This window comes from Dreissena polymorpha, chromosome 9 (assembly GCF_020536995.1).
Source record: "Dreissena polymorpha isolate Duluth1 chromosome 9, UMN_Dpol_1.0, whole genome shotgun sequence".
Lineage (NCBI taxonomy): Eukaryota > Metazoa > Mollusca > Bivalvia > Myida > Dreissenidae > Dreissena > Dreissena polymorpha.
In genome coordinates this window covers 44976242-44991884 of record NC_068363.1, presented here as the reverse complement: position 1 = coordinate 44991884, position 15643 = coordinate 44976242, and the positions used below count along the sequence as shown (strand labels likewise).

The following is a 15643-nucleotide window of genomic DNA, read 5'->3' as shown; positions in this document are numbered from 1 at the left end:
AAAGATAACAACGATGATGATCATTGGGGTGTTGATAATTGATGTGATGATGATGATGATGATGATGATGATGATGATGATGATGATGATGATGAGATAACGATGATGATGATGATGATGAGATAACGATGATGATGATGATGATGATTACGATGATGAGTGTGTATCATATTCGGAACGAATGTGGTACATTTTTCATCCGAATATGGTACAAGTTTGTACCATATTCGGTCAGGCATTTTACCCCAAAACTGCAGATACGTATATGGTACAATTAGACAGTTGTACCATATTCGGCCGAATATGGTACAAACTTGTACCATATTCGTTTTTGTACCAAATACGGTCCGACAATGCGCGATTAATAGTGTTAAAAGCAGACGTTTCGCCCATTCCCTGCTCCCGATGCAAGTAAAATCAGACCTGTGAGCGCTTTTAGGTTAATGTGCATTTACCACATTCCTCGGCGCATGTTGGGGGTATCCATACCGGACATTTTGGGTTTCTTCCGGGTCAATCCGGATTCCCCAACAGCGCATGACCAGACCAAATTGCATAATTTTATTTTAAAGAATATAACTTGCAATTGCATACATAATTCAAAATAAGCCCTAAATTTTGGGAGACTAGTAAAACAATAAGGAACGAGTGCTTGGACCAACTCCGGGGACAATGTGCAACGCCAGGTGTGGGAAAACATCATAACCTTTCGAATATTCACCTGCTTGCATTGACCAATGCCATTATGCTAACGATAGCACACATGTTACTCGAACATGCTTTTATTTATGTCGTTACCTAGAAATATTGATATATGGCACGGTTATCATGGTCGTAAATCAATTCTTACCAAATTTTAAATAAACATAATAATTTTATACCGACGAAAGACGTTCAAATAATGATAACGATGACGATGATTACATAACAATAATACAATTACGATGTATTGTATCACTTGTAACTTAAATTTTGCCTGATTTTTTTTGCATTTTTGCATGATAAACTTTATGCTGATTATAATGACGACGGACGTTTAACAGAATACGCGGATTCGTGCGAAATTTTCTAGACGATAACAAACATATCCCGTAATTATCATCATCCTATTATAAAGACATCTTCTAGACCCCTGCTAAGATTTCACTAGTATATTGGCATTGCGCGTGCGGTGCAATATGAAAGAACCATAGAACGTATGAACTCAGAGAAAAAACACCCCAATTACTATCAACATTAACAGTAACAACACAAGTGCTTGTAATATCTTCATGTGATGGTAACATAACGTACATGTTAAGTTTGTAAAGTTGTATGCCAGGTTCCCACGCCAAGATTGGCAACACGTAACTAATCGTTGTCTTCTCTGAGATATCAGCTTTAGATGCAATACTTTGCATGTCCGTACACTAGTATACATTGCTCTGCTCTTGATTGCAATTTGTTCACGATTTGACAGTTACAGGTGCCACTATCTGAGACGTCCGATCTTCAGTTCTGACACGAGTTCATAGGTCTGTTGGGTACGGAATCTGGATAGTGCCATCTATAATCTCGCCCTTCTTTCATCAAGGGCGACACACGACACACGAAGTGATACACGATATTTTGCGCGACAGTCGCGGCGACGCACGATATTTAGCGCGACAGTCGCGGTGACGCACGATATTTTGCGCAATACACGAAGCGACGCGCGAGAATGTACCACGAAATATCGCCCTTGTGAAGGTAGCCCAAAAGGCGATATATCGTGTTAAATATATTGTGCGTCGCTGTGACTGTCGCGCAAAATATCGTGCGTCGCCGCGACTGTCGCGCAAAACATCGTGTATCGCTTCGTGTGTCGCCCTTGATGAAAGAAGGGCGAGATTATAGAGGGCACTATCCGGATTCCGTAGTTGGGAGTGTTGAGAATGAGTCCCAAAATAAGGAATCGATACGACACGATTATCACGACTGGGTTCGCTGAATTATAACGTTGTTGTTTGAGGAAATGCGTCACCTCGCAATTGTCGAAAATCAATGCGCTCCGCTACGAGAAGAAACACGATTGTTGTTGTGACTTCATATGAGTCGTGTTCTGAAAAAACTGGGCGTAATGCATGTGCGTAAAGTGTCGTCCCAGATTAGCCTGTGCAGCCCATACAGGCTAATCAGGGGCGACACTTTCCGATTGTATGACATTTTTCGTAAAAATGAAGTCTCTTCTTAGCAAAAATCCAATTTTGGCGGAAAGTGTCGTCCCTTATTAGCCTGTGCGGACTGCACAGGCTAATCTGGGACGACACTTTACGCACATGCATTTTGCCCAGTTTTCTCAGAACGCGACTCATATATGCTTGATATCGAAACAAAATCCAACGTGTTTCTTGCATCAGATCCGCTGTGTGTAAGTAGGAATACATTATATTTGGAGCGCTTTGTTGCGATTTGATACGATGTTACCGATTATTAATTGTTCGTAGTTTATCGTATAAATGATAGATTTTTTAACCGTTCAAAAACTTTTACAATTTACACGATTGACTTTAAGATCTGATAATACCCGACACGATCTGATAGGATCATCACGATAAGTTTACGATTAGGATCATTATTTTAATATTGGCCAATCGTTATAGCGGGAAGCGAGCATTACGTCGTTAACACAGACCCTTCCAACGCATGCTTGTGGTTACAAATGACATGCAATTTCCTTCCGTTTCAAAGATCCCGTATTAAAGGAAATCTATCAGAGAACCATATCATAAATACACATAAAAACTGTCCCATAAAGGAAGAAAAAGACCAGCCACACCAAAAACAGTTGCTTACTGTTTCTTGTTTTCTACGGCAAGCTGGTTTGGCCAGAAGTCCGCGGACTTGACGATCGTCCGTCTGTGAGAGCCGTCAAGCCAGGCTCGCTCTATCCGCTTGTTACGCTGGTCCGCCCAGAACAGAAACCTACGAAATATTGCAACACAAATATAAAACAACAAGATTTCATTAACGCTAAAACAGAAAAGCGGTCACAGACAGTGTATCCCTCGTCACGGATGCATTGTTGGCGAAATGTACAGTAATTATTTGGTATCTATTTGTTAAGACACACAGACAAGAAAAGCTGCGTTCACGTGACTCCTGTATTATGCAAATTTAAATAAAGGAAAATAACCCACTACAAATAATGCAATCGTGAAACCTTGACAATATGAGTTGTAGCACTTGCAGATAAGTATTCAGCAAAATTATGAAATACGTAATTTTAAACAAATGACTCCGTAAAAATTAAAGCAATTTCGAAATATTTACTATATGCGCTGAAGCACTGGGAGATTCGGTTAAAGTTCGACAAAAATCGCAAGCAAAATGTAGGAGGTATTTGCACAGACGCTTATGTAATAATGTAAATTTAAATAAAGGCCAATAAATTCTAAAAAATCACAAAAGCTTTTATGTGTTATTTTAAACATATGGTAATAAATCCTTAAAAGATAACGGAAATACTAAACCTTGACAATTTGCGCAGCAGTGGTTGAAGACACTTATTCAGTTAAAATATTACGGAAAATACACGAGGACTGGCGCATAGAAGCTTGTATATGTAATTTTGATCAAATAGCAAAGACTCATACAACAGTTACTGAATCTCGAAAACTTGACCATTTGCGTTGTAGCGCTTTGAGTGAATCTTCACAAGATTGACGAAAATAGCATGCGAATTTCGAAAGGAGTTGCGAACAGAAAAGTTTTACGAACAAAAAAAAACACGTTCACAGGAACACTGGGACGCTATCTTGTCTCAATCTCTAAGCCTTCCGACGAGGGATAATAAGTAATACCGATCCAAATATAACGCACTGTCAAGTATTTATGAACACAAATTTCACTCGCACCCAAACAAAGGAGCTGCTACAATTCCCCTCGGGGTGTCCAGCTCCGTGTTGACGATGACCCGCCGGAAGTTTCCGTCATATCCGGCCACCTCCACCGTCCGCCGCTCCACATCCGTCCAGTACACGTGACGCGACACCCAGTCCACTGTGAGACTGGTCACCTCTCCCACATCTGTAACAACATCCCACATCTGTAACAACATCCCACATCTGTAACATCATCCCACATCTGTAACAACATCCCACATCTGTAACATCATCCCACATCTGTAACAACATGCAATACATCTGTGACAACATCCCCGATCTGTCACAACATCTCCCATCTGTAACAACATCCCACATCTGTACCAACATACCACATCTGTAACAACAGTCCGCAAAGGCTAATCAGGGACAACATTTTCCGCCTCTGTGGAAATTTTCGTTTAAAGAAGGTTTCTTCTAAGCATTCTAAGTGTCGTCCCTGGTGAGTCTGTGCGGACTCCACAGGATAATCTGGGATGAAACTTTACGCACATGTGTTAAGCACCGTTTTCCCAGAACGAGGCTCATATTACTAACATATTGAGCATACTCGTATAGTTATGGTAAACTAAACATTCAGTGGTATATGAAGATCTTTGAAAAAACATGACCGATTGCACACGTCATGATATAAAAACCAATGAAAATCCTTGAAGTAATATCATACTTTAAGTTGTCTCTGGCTATTTGCAATTGAGATATTTAACAGGTTTTAAACACGAATATAGCTCAAAGGATGACTACATGTATAACCTCCAAATGTAATTAGACAAATGGAATCCGCATCAAATTTGGAATATGAAATTTTCAATTTAGTATAACTTCAATTAAGATTTCTCCTAGAGGGTGGGCGGGGGTGGGGTGGGGGGGGGGGTTGAAAACAACCCACGGTGTTTATAGGTGTTTTTTGTACTCAAACACTTTGTAATCTCTTAAATACATGTGAAATATTTTGCCTTGTGTTTTGTTACGCCTTAAATTGTCAAAAATAAAACTCCTTTCGAAGAATAAAAAAATAAACATATGTTCGTTTACTGAAAATCATCAATCAAATTCGGAAATGTATAAAGAGTGTGTAGCTCTTTTCAGCCATGATTAAAGGGGCCTTTTCACAGATTTTAGCATGTTTTGAAGTTTGTTATTATATGCTTTATATTGATAATTGTAAACATTGGATATAATAAGCTCCAGTAACAAATCAAGAATATAATTTAAAAAAGAGAAAAAAGATAACCCTCAGCAGGGCTCGAACCACCGACCCCTGGAGTTCTGGAATAAAAAGTCTACCTTCAGGATACAATGTCAGAGGTATTTTATTCTTTTTATAAGCTATCCTCGTAGTTTCACAAAATATAACGACAACAATAGAACTCTCCAAATTATTAATTCGTATCGCGTTGCAACGCTTTATAATTTTTGGGGTTTTAAATCGTCAAAAGATGCATATAATGGCTATTTTAGAGCATGGTAAATTTTCAGTATTACTGTTTCCTCACAAATATCATAACTAGAACGAAAATTTGCGAATCTGAAACAACTTTTTGCAATTTTGTCAATTTGTCCAAACGTGAAAAGGCCCTTTAAAGCAAAAACGTGTATTATCGACATAGCGTTAAAATTAAATTTCATGTTCGAAAGCATGCGTGGTCTGTTGCTAGAAACTTAGCTTTTGCTTCTAGATGTCTCGGTTTCGAATTCCGAGACCAGCATTTATTTCTTTCTCATGTGTAATACAACTATTTAAAACTATGTCAGACATTATAGTTTTGTTAGTTAATGGATTTAAAAGCAGTTTAAAAAAAATATGCAAATCTGGTAAAAAGTCCCTTTAAAAGTCAACACCAATTTATTAATGAAATACAAAATGATTTAACATTTTTGACCGAACCCTAAATAACAATTTAAAGATTTGATACTTACACAATAAACCAAATATCTTGTAATCTGAGAAAGTTAAGAGACGTACATTAGAACGACAAAGAGTTTTGAAAAAAGAACACATAGAGCCTTTTTTCGGAGGAGAACGAAGAAGAACAGATGTTTAGCGCATGAAAAATGCGCAGAACGTAGAGACGGCGGCGATAAAAGACAATGCAATATTTTACTTATGTTTGCCATCTGCCAGACGCTGTCTTAATGTGCTCGCATGCGATGATTGTTGTAATGATACATTTCTTTTGTTGTTTTGTTGTGCTTAGCAGATAGGAATGAAACAGTATGGTACATTTAAAGCTAAACTATCGCAGCTTGTCTCAGTCTGCTTTTTCCTATGAAGAAATAGTTTTGGTGGTGATAATGATAATTTATCTATTACCACAACAACTACTACTACTTCTACTACTACTACTAATACTACTATTACTACTACAACCACTACTACTACTACTACCACCACTACTACTACTACTACTTCTACTTCTTCTACTACTACTACTACTACCACTACCACTACCACTACCACTACCACCACTACTACTACTACTACTACTACTACTACTACTACTACTATTACTACTACTACTACTACTACTACTTCTACTACTACTACTACTACTACTACTACTACTACTACTACTACTACTTCTACTACTACTACTACTAATAATAATAATACAACAACTACTACTACTACTACTACTGCTACTACTATTACTACTACTATTTCTTATAATGTTAAAATAAAATATCAGTGAATAGCTGCTTACATAACGAACTCTTAGTGAAAGACTGTCTGCATGATTATGAGCCCGTTGTTTCTTTTTGCGTTCGCTCTGTTGAAATGAGATTTAATTTAAACATGATTCAATTTGCGCAAGTTGTTACAAAGAAAATGTTGAAAATTCGGCAAATTAGGCAAAGCGGGGCAGTCACATCTGGCGCGATTGCGACACGTTGCGTTTTGATTCAACTAAGCTGAATGAAAATCAATTGAAGAGGAAAACGAGCGTGTTATTGAAAATCAATTCACTCTCTCAGATGTTTTTTGTTTGTTTGTTCAGAAACGAACGCGTTTTCTGTGACTGATATGTCAAGATTGTAAAACAACGGCGGTGGCTTTTTTAGTTTTTGATAAGATTACCAAGAAAGAAAATGTTTTTATTTAATAAGCTTTTGCTGTGTTCACGGTATAAATGCATATCGATGGCCTCTCTGTCAAAATGATGCCTCTCTGTTCATTCTCGGCTGCCTCTCTGTTATAAACATGAAAAATTGATGATAGTAATTCACAAAACAGATAAGAAAATCTAAAATTAAAACCCGTGGTGTTGGTGTAGAAGTAAAAATGCATGTTTTGGATACTTAGTTGTGATTTTTTTTTTGATCACAAGTTTTGTATCACTAAATTTATTGTACATTATTTTTTTAATTCATTCAAACGAAGATGCAGTAAAAGAATGCCCAAGCTTAAAGTACTCGTAGAGTGTTTAATTAATGCAATCGGTATCATTTATATTTGTACATATACTTATGCACGGAGGCAATGACGTTACCTTATTCAAATGTATTTTAAATGATGACCGAACTTATATAAACATATGTATTAGAATATTTATATAAATTACGTCAGTAATTCCCTTGCATAATTATGTTAGTATCAAACCAGCAACATAAATGATCGCGGTGTAGATTTTCCATGAAAAAAAAACGTTGATTGCACAGGAGTGCATTGTTTAGACGTAGAAACAATCAGTGTCACGCACAAGAACCATGCATTTTTAACTGATATCAATGTATCGATCACCGCATATGTGCGTTTGTTACAATTAGGTAATAGCTTCCTCCAAATTATTCATCGTATCATCAGATGCAAATATTGCATAAACTGACAGAATAAATGGCAATTTTCGCATATTTATGTGCATAGAATTGTTTCCATCCATTCTCACAGAAAAGGGGATGTTTGAAACACACCAAAAGTTAATAAAACTTTGCTTGCTTTGAACGGAAGTGTGTTACAAAAAAGCTGGTTAACTTTGTAGTTTTTCGCATGGTTTTGTTTTCTGTTTTATTTTCCACATTTGTTGACGGAAAACGTTCAACAATTAACATACTACGTAAACGGCTGCAAGTCAAAGTGTCAAATTTCTTTCCACTTTCAGCGGCAAAACACGTTGATTCTCAGTATGTGTACTAGACCTGAATCAAATGCTCAGATATATTTCAAAAATCTCATTCGCACACGCTTTCAGTAATTGAGGCAATACTTTAAAAACGCTTGTAAACATCTTCTTCGAAGCGTTAAAAAAACGTCGCAAGGTTAATTGAAAAGGTTGCACCTGCACATTGTGGAAGACAGTTTAACGCTGAGTTGTAAACCTTCTGACGGGGGCTACACGTTAAATGTCTTTACCACATGGTTCCAATTATTCTTTCCTCGGTATATCCCTTTTTCTTCGAGGTGTAAACTTCGCGCATTGTTGTAAAACATTTTCTTGTTGTTTTCGTGAGAAAAGGAACGCCTCGAAATGTTCTGTTTTGATTTTATGTTAAGTTGTGGAATATTTATCGATAAACCGTGAGTGATCTCACGTAGTATTCTAAAATACGGCTGTAAATGAACAAATACGTAGAAGCACACATGGAAATATCAATTCTATCCCGCTCCAGTGATTCTATAACACGTTATTATAATTAGCGAACGCAAATGCAATCTGTATGTAAACATGAACTTTATAGTAAAGTTCATTTTTATTTATAGGTTAGGTTAAACAATATTTAGTTAAATTCGATTTCATTTAAAGCCTTGTGCGTTTCGAGAGACAATCGCAATGCCGTTTCCTGAGAAGAAACAGTGCTTGGTGCCTTAAAAAAATATCGAGAACGCTCCCTAGCGGCCAAAATTAATATGAATAAAACTAATGTCATCATGTGACTTTCACGTGTACTATATCACACAAGCTTACGTTCTACTATCCTCTTCCGGTCCTTCCCCTGGATCCCCGCCCTGTAGATGCCCCGGTAGTCGGCACTGAGGTCCGACCAGAACAACAGCCCCGCCTTGATGTCCACCGCCAAACCCACGATCCGAAAGTCTTTCTATAACAACGGAAGTACAACGTTATCTACACCGGCGGATGAAGCAGAGACTGAGCCATTATATGCCATCTCTAGCATTGGCCAGCATTTTTTTATATCTTAACCCAACATATTGCAAAGAATGCATTTCGTTATCAATGACAACCAGGAAAGACATCGATAATTCTAGTACATCAAAACAACAATCGATGTTGCCTCTTTGCCGACGAAATATAAACGAAAACAATGTATTATTGTGTGCATGTGTGTCCACGTTTATTATGTTGGTCTTTACACCTTACGCATGCATTAAGCCCAGTTTTCCCACAACGAAGCTCTTAAAATATGGAGATATACCGAACTGACCTTTTTTTTTAAATATTATACAATCACAAATCATAAATACCAACCATAATTATCTGAATGAAAGTGAATAAAAGGGTTCGGTGTTGTGTTTACATACGGACAAGATGTGTTCTTGAAAGTTTTGGAGATTCGGATTGCATTTTGTGTGTATAACTCTTTTGTATATATAAGGTACAAATATACAGCTATGTGTACATACTTGACCCAAAATGGCGAATATTTCTGGTCCCCGGCTGTAGCTTACAATATGCGTCCCATTGGAGATATACACAGGAGGCGAGGAACCTGTCAGTATAAAATAGACACGAATGTATTATCATAGACAGTGTTGGCCAAAGAGAACACACACATGTGTAGGTATGGACGTTTATTACAATACTAATATTTTAGTTTGAACATAAATAACATCAGACATTGTCCGTATTCCGACTCAAGTTCAAATATGGCACAATTTGTATTTACTGTTTATTAAATCCGCCAGTGTTATTGACCTTGTCAATGTCGGAGAACTCGTCTTGTTTTGTATAGTCATTTACAAATAGTAAATTCCTTTATGTAATTTAATAGTACTATTTTTTCTTAACTTGTTTCAGAAATGTTTGATCATGTTCTATCTATTTTCTTCTGGAAAATGACGCAATTATTAAATATTACAAATAGTTTCTTTGATTGCAAGCAATAGCACCCACTGTTTTATCAATATATGCCACTCAAATCTGCACCAGTCGCAGACAGGAATGGCTTACTATAGAAGGGAATTTAGAATTTTTAGAACGACTTGTCTGATCGGAAACGTGTCATTCAATTGGTCATGTTTTCATTATTTGCAAATAACCATTTAAAGGTCATTCAATCCTCGGTAACAATTAGCTCACGCTGAAATGAGCCTCGCTCTGGGAAAATGGGGTTTAATGCATGTACGTATTGATTTGTCTCAAATGAGGAGCATGTGAGGTCTGCTTTTATGGAATTGTTCGTTTCAAGGAAGTCTCTTCAACAAAAATACATTCTAAAAAGGAAAGTGTCGTCCCTGATTAGCCTGTGCAAACCGCACTGAATAATCTGGGACAATACTGTATGCATATGCATTATACCCGGTTTTTCCAGGGCGAGGCTCATTTCAGCGTCAGCTTATTGTTACCGAGGACTGAGTGGCCTTTAACTGCTAATTTGCAAATAATGAAAACGTGACCAATTGAATGACGCGTTTCTGATTAGACTAATCATTCAACGAAGTATTAAATATTTGCTGTTGTGTTTTGCAAAATAAACGGAACTTAGGGATTATGTTAGTGCAGAGTCATTCTCGTTATTGATCTAAGTACGTGAACAATCGAAACCAGCTAGTCAACTTGATTCTCGTGTCTGCGATATGAAGAGAAAAAAGTTGAATTTAGTAGTTCAATGCGAGTAATATCATCATACCCATTGGTTGCTTCCCGACATGATGGTTATGTGCAGTGGGGTATTTATGTTAGCATATTTTTTTACTCGAATATCTGCGACCGTGACATATTTTTTCTTTCTTTTCTTTTTGCGTTTGTGTTATTTTGGTTCATCATGGTGTTGTAACATGTCCTAATAAATCCGACAAGTTTTGGGCCCGTATTTAGAAAATCATGCTCAGACTTTATAAAAATATATATGAGCCGTGCTCTGTGAAAAAGGGGTTTAATGCATGTGCGTAAAGTGCCGTTCCAGATTAACCTGTGCAGTTCGCACAGGCTAATCAGGGACGAAAATTTCCCACAAAACTTGATTTTTGCTAAGAAGAGACTTTCTTGAAACGGAAAATATAATAAAAGCGGTAAGTGTCGTTCCTGATTAGCCTTTGCGGACTGCACATGCTAATCTGGGACGACACTTTACGCACATGCATTGGACCCCTTTTTCACAGAGCACGGCCTATAACTTCTGAGTTTAGATGAATGCAGGCTATCAACGATGCTTATTTCACGCATATTACATTCTTCTTTACGAAGGATTATGTAATTTTGGGTGTTAAATGTTAAGTTAGTTACACAAACATAACAATTTGTATAACATTGTAGTTGTAAGAATATTCGATATTCCCAAAATTCGTATGTCTAACAATCGGTTGGTGAATATGGGGCCCGGTTGCACATTAACTTGTTAAAATTGTTATGGCATGATCGCTTCCAAGCAGTTGATCATGTCTAGTAAAAATATTACAAAATGTTGTGTTGCAAATATGGACCCAAGAAGTGCTAAATAACAGTGTGTGCGCACAAGGAGTTGCCATCGCAGGTCTCTTTTGTCTTTACAAAAGCAATGCAATGCCCCCCAGGGAACAACAATCGAATAAGAGTACGAATTTCATGCGTGAACGCGTGTTATAATCAAAGGGTGTTCTCGTTATTCCCTATAGAGTGCATTATCCATTGTATTTGATAGCGGAAATCTTAGAGATAATGTATGACTTTCCTTATCAGTGAGTGTATGTTTACATGTTTTCTTATCCTGTGGGACAAACGCACACATTTGCGAGTAAGCAAAACAGCTAGTACAAAACACGTATATAAGTCAGATGTAACATTATCGAACATAAACTAACCAATAGACCACCTAACACAACGTCATCCACTTGTGTAATGCGATCAAAGACCTAACCAAGTACAAAAGGAAGGTCAAGAAGAAGCCTGAATAATTTAGATCCGCAATATTCCACGGGGTAAAAAATATGGCGATTTAACGAATTATTAAAACCTTGATTGATTTCCGATATCAATAGTTACGTTGATATAATTATGAGTCAACGTTGCGGCGAAAAGGTGATTCACTCTTAATTGTTATTGCACTCATATGGGTGACGCGATTGACACAAAAATCATTATGAATGACGCATTAAAGGACACCATTTAACTAAGATGGAACTTTGTTGTTATCGTTTTCAACAATAGTATCAACGCAGTGAAGCGTTGTTCAGATATGATATATTGTATTAACTATCATATCAAGATGTTAGCGAAAATTAATCCGTTGTAATTGTAAAAGAATGTTTAACAAACTATGCGGTTGAATTTGACAATAAGGTTTCTTTCTCGACACAACCGTTACAGGTTAATTGACTTTTTAAATTACAATCCAACATGCAAGATTTACGTACATATTGTTTAATAATAGCATGCAGTGTATACCCAAGTGTTTGTTTCATAACTTGATTAAAATACATTTTAGTTTTGTTTTGTGCGTATTGAAATAGTGTTTGGAATATTAAGTATGGGATTTGATCGACCAGTATAGTTATTCATATTTGTTATATCCCTTATTTTTATTAACATATCCGTGCTATATCCGTGATATGTTTTGTTGATCAAACAGATTACATATGAGGAAACTTTGGGAAAACGTGGCTTAATGCACGTGCGTAGTCCGCACAGGCTATTTAGGGTCGACACTTTCCACCTTAACTGGATTTTCGTTCATAAGATACTTCCTTCCGAGAAATACCATAAAAGCGGAACGTGTCGTCCCTGATTAGCCTGTACGGACTACACATGCTTATCTGGGACGACAATCTAAGCACATGCAATAAGACCCGTTTTCCTAGAGCGAGGGTCATGTTTATAACGATTGACTCAGGGTAGCACGAAAAGAATTATGGTAGATAACTTGTATGAAGTAAAAAGTAGTTTCATTGTAATTCGGGATATTTATACCGTTAACGAAACATTTTATGGAGCTATGGTCGGAACTATTATAAATGAATGAGCAAGCTATCTTTAATCTACAAAAGTAGTGCCACTTAATAAAAACTTAATAAAAATGTGATAAACCAGACAATACACCGCGTTGTGTATCGAATAGATGTATGTTAACCGGCTATATTTTGTTTAAAATAAATATTTTTTTAATTACGAAAGTTGTATCTTGAACAGGAATACATACATTAAAATCATTAAAATAAATATATTATATTATTGACATAAACGTATTTAAAACGTCAAGGAGATCACGTTATGCAAATGTACTAAATATTTGAAGAATAATGTTTGATGTTCAAATGTTAACACTGTTTTATGGCGTTTTAACACTTTGTATCTCAGAGCGTATTGCGTTTGTGCGTGTGTTCGTCCGTTGTTCTTTATTTTAAATCGGAAGTATTGTGCTAATTTAACCTTTTTGACTGTTTTGATTTCATCGAAATCAAACGCTTGCGTGCGGATAGCGAACCCTTGTCTTCTATGCACGGAACGGAACTGGAATTCTCCCTGGAATCATGGATCACGCGTTTGATGTGGAAGATAGAAGCCTGGTCCCAAGCGCAATGGAATTAATGAGAAGTTAGGATCGGAGATTACGTTTAACCCATTTATGCCTAGTGGACTCTCCCATCATTCTAAATTGGATCAATTATTTCCAAAATTAGGGATGTCTAGTATATTTAGTTCTATATTTAGAATATTTCTTACAGAAATTCCTTTAAGCAAACAGCGCAGACCCTGATGAGACGCCGCATCATGCGGCGTCTCATCTGGGTCTACGCTGTTTGCCAAGGCCCTTTTTCTAGACGCTAGACATAAATGGGTTAATGTAACGGGAGCAACTAGAGCCACGATGCATACGTGTTTAAAATGTTTGATTCTACATTTTGATATGGTCATTATAAATACATTAATTTATATTTGAATACACATACAAAACACACCAATCCCAACTCAATATTCATGACTACCATTGCGATAACAATCACCACGTCCAACACAATTATCATCGTCCCCATTAATCTCGGCATTTCATTCATCTTATTATCATTTAAGACACATGGAAAACAACAACAAAGGATTAACAAGACGGGTTGTCAAAATACTATCAAAGTGCACGAAATAGAAGAATCGTAACTCACATAAGATCGGTCCTAATGCACGAGTTTTAGCGACAAAAGCACCGTTATTGAACTATAAACGTTCTTCTATAACATGGACATGGTTGTACATTATTATCAACCAATGACTAAACATGTTAAATACGATAAATGTGGTTGTAACCAGTGTTACAGAACTACTTAGACGATCTGACATCTAATCTGTAGATAGAACAAATATATATCCGGAAAATACAAAATAAATATTTATTAAAGTAATGTTCATTTGTTTAAACATAATTGTATCATTATTAAAATGATTGTTGTGATGAAGTGTCTGATAGTTAGAGAATAAAACACGCTTGCATACAATGATGTAACTATATGTCAGCAATACATACGTCTTGAACACAAGAGACTTCGAAATGAAAAATACTCACCAAAAACGGCACAAACTACTCCCAGGAAAACTACATATAACATCTCCATCACTGAACACATTTAATTGTCTTAAAATAAACTTTTAAATTTAAGAATATGTTAATCTCATCTTTTCATTTACGATCGCGAAGGGTTCTACAACAATAAACAAATTCGCTTTCAGCGAGACTGTCAGTGTCACCCGGAAAAGTTCTTCGCTAATCGATAAACCATGAGTCATCCGCATGAAAACAAAATGGCGCCTCTAGCAGTCTTGCATATCGCACAACAGAATTCGCTTTGTCATTAGACGCATTGCGTTTTGAATCGATAGCGACAAGCGGTTTTCAGAGAATGGCTCCAGCCCATGTTATCATTCCTAGAGAGCATTCACAATGCTGGAAGGTTTTAGTAACCTAAGTGCAATCGATCTGAACGAATTTCCCATAAAGATCCATAAATTGTTGTGACTTATGTGTTTTCTTGTTAACATGCAATATTTCTCGTGCGAAACTGTATATACGCTGTTATTGTCTTATATCATTAAAGACCAGATTAAAAAACTACTACATGTGTGCATGCTTTTTTTTTAAGTTTGATATTTAGCAACGTTAGGCATTGATTTATCATTTGATTTCCTGAAATAAATATTTGCTGGGCATGTTTCAAGTTGGTCAATAGTTATGGAAATAATTCGGATGATTGTTTGGATCCAGAATTTCCAAAGTTCTAGGATACCATATTATTTTTAGATTTGACGTATCATCAACCATTGTGCTGGCTTGCGTTCTTGAGGGTGCATTGTTGTTTATGATATATTCATTATAAATTAAGTACGGTATCCTTCTTCTCTTTTGCTACTGCGATACTAGTTGAAGGTATGGCTTCAAAAAATACGGACTTTCTTCCTTTACAGGTATCGAATAGCTGATCTAACAATTTATTTTTATAATTTCTGTTTCACTGTCATCATATTGGCATACTTAATATTATGGAAACCCTACATTTGGCTAGCTTTTGTTTCAAATATACCGTCGTCGGTAATCAGTTGGGTCTCAAGTACCGGTTGGTTCATTAGTATTATTGTAGAAAACCACAGCCCCCCCCCCCCCCA

The 15643-nt window shown here is 36.7% G+C and overlaps 1 protein-coding gene across 1 annotated transcript in view; it reads right to left on the bottom strand.

Annotated features, from left to right (window-relative positions):
* LOC127845382 (uncharacterized) overlaps positions 1-15561 on the bottom strand; it is a 42601-nt gene extending 27040 nt beyond the window's left edge. Inside the window, exons 1-5 of the mRNA XM_052376260.1 lie at positions 14550-15561; positions 9484-9569; positions 8807-8939; positions 3876-4047; positions 2815-2943 (exon numbers count right to left, since the gene is read on the bottom strand). Coding sequence (XP_052232220.1) covers positions 2815-2943; positions 3876-4047; positions 8807-8939; positions 9484-9569; positions 14550-14610 — 581 coding nt within the window. The 5' untranslated portion in view covers positions 14611-15561. The remainder of the gene's footprint in view (positions 1-2814; positions 2944-3875; positions 4048-8806; positions 8940-9483; positions 9570-14549) is intronic.
* Between the last annotated feature and the right edge of the window lie 82 nt (positions 15562-15643).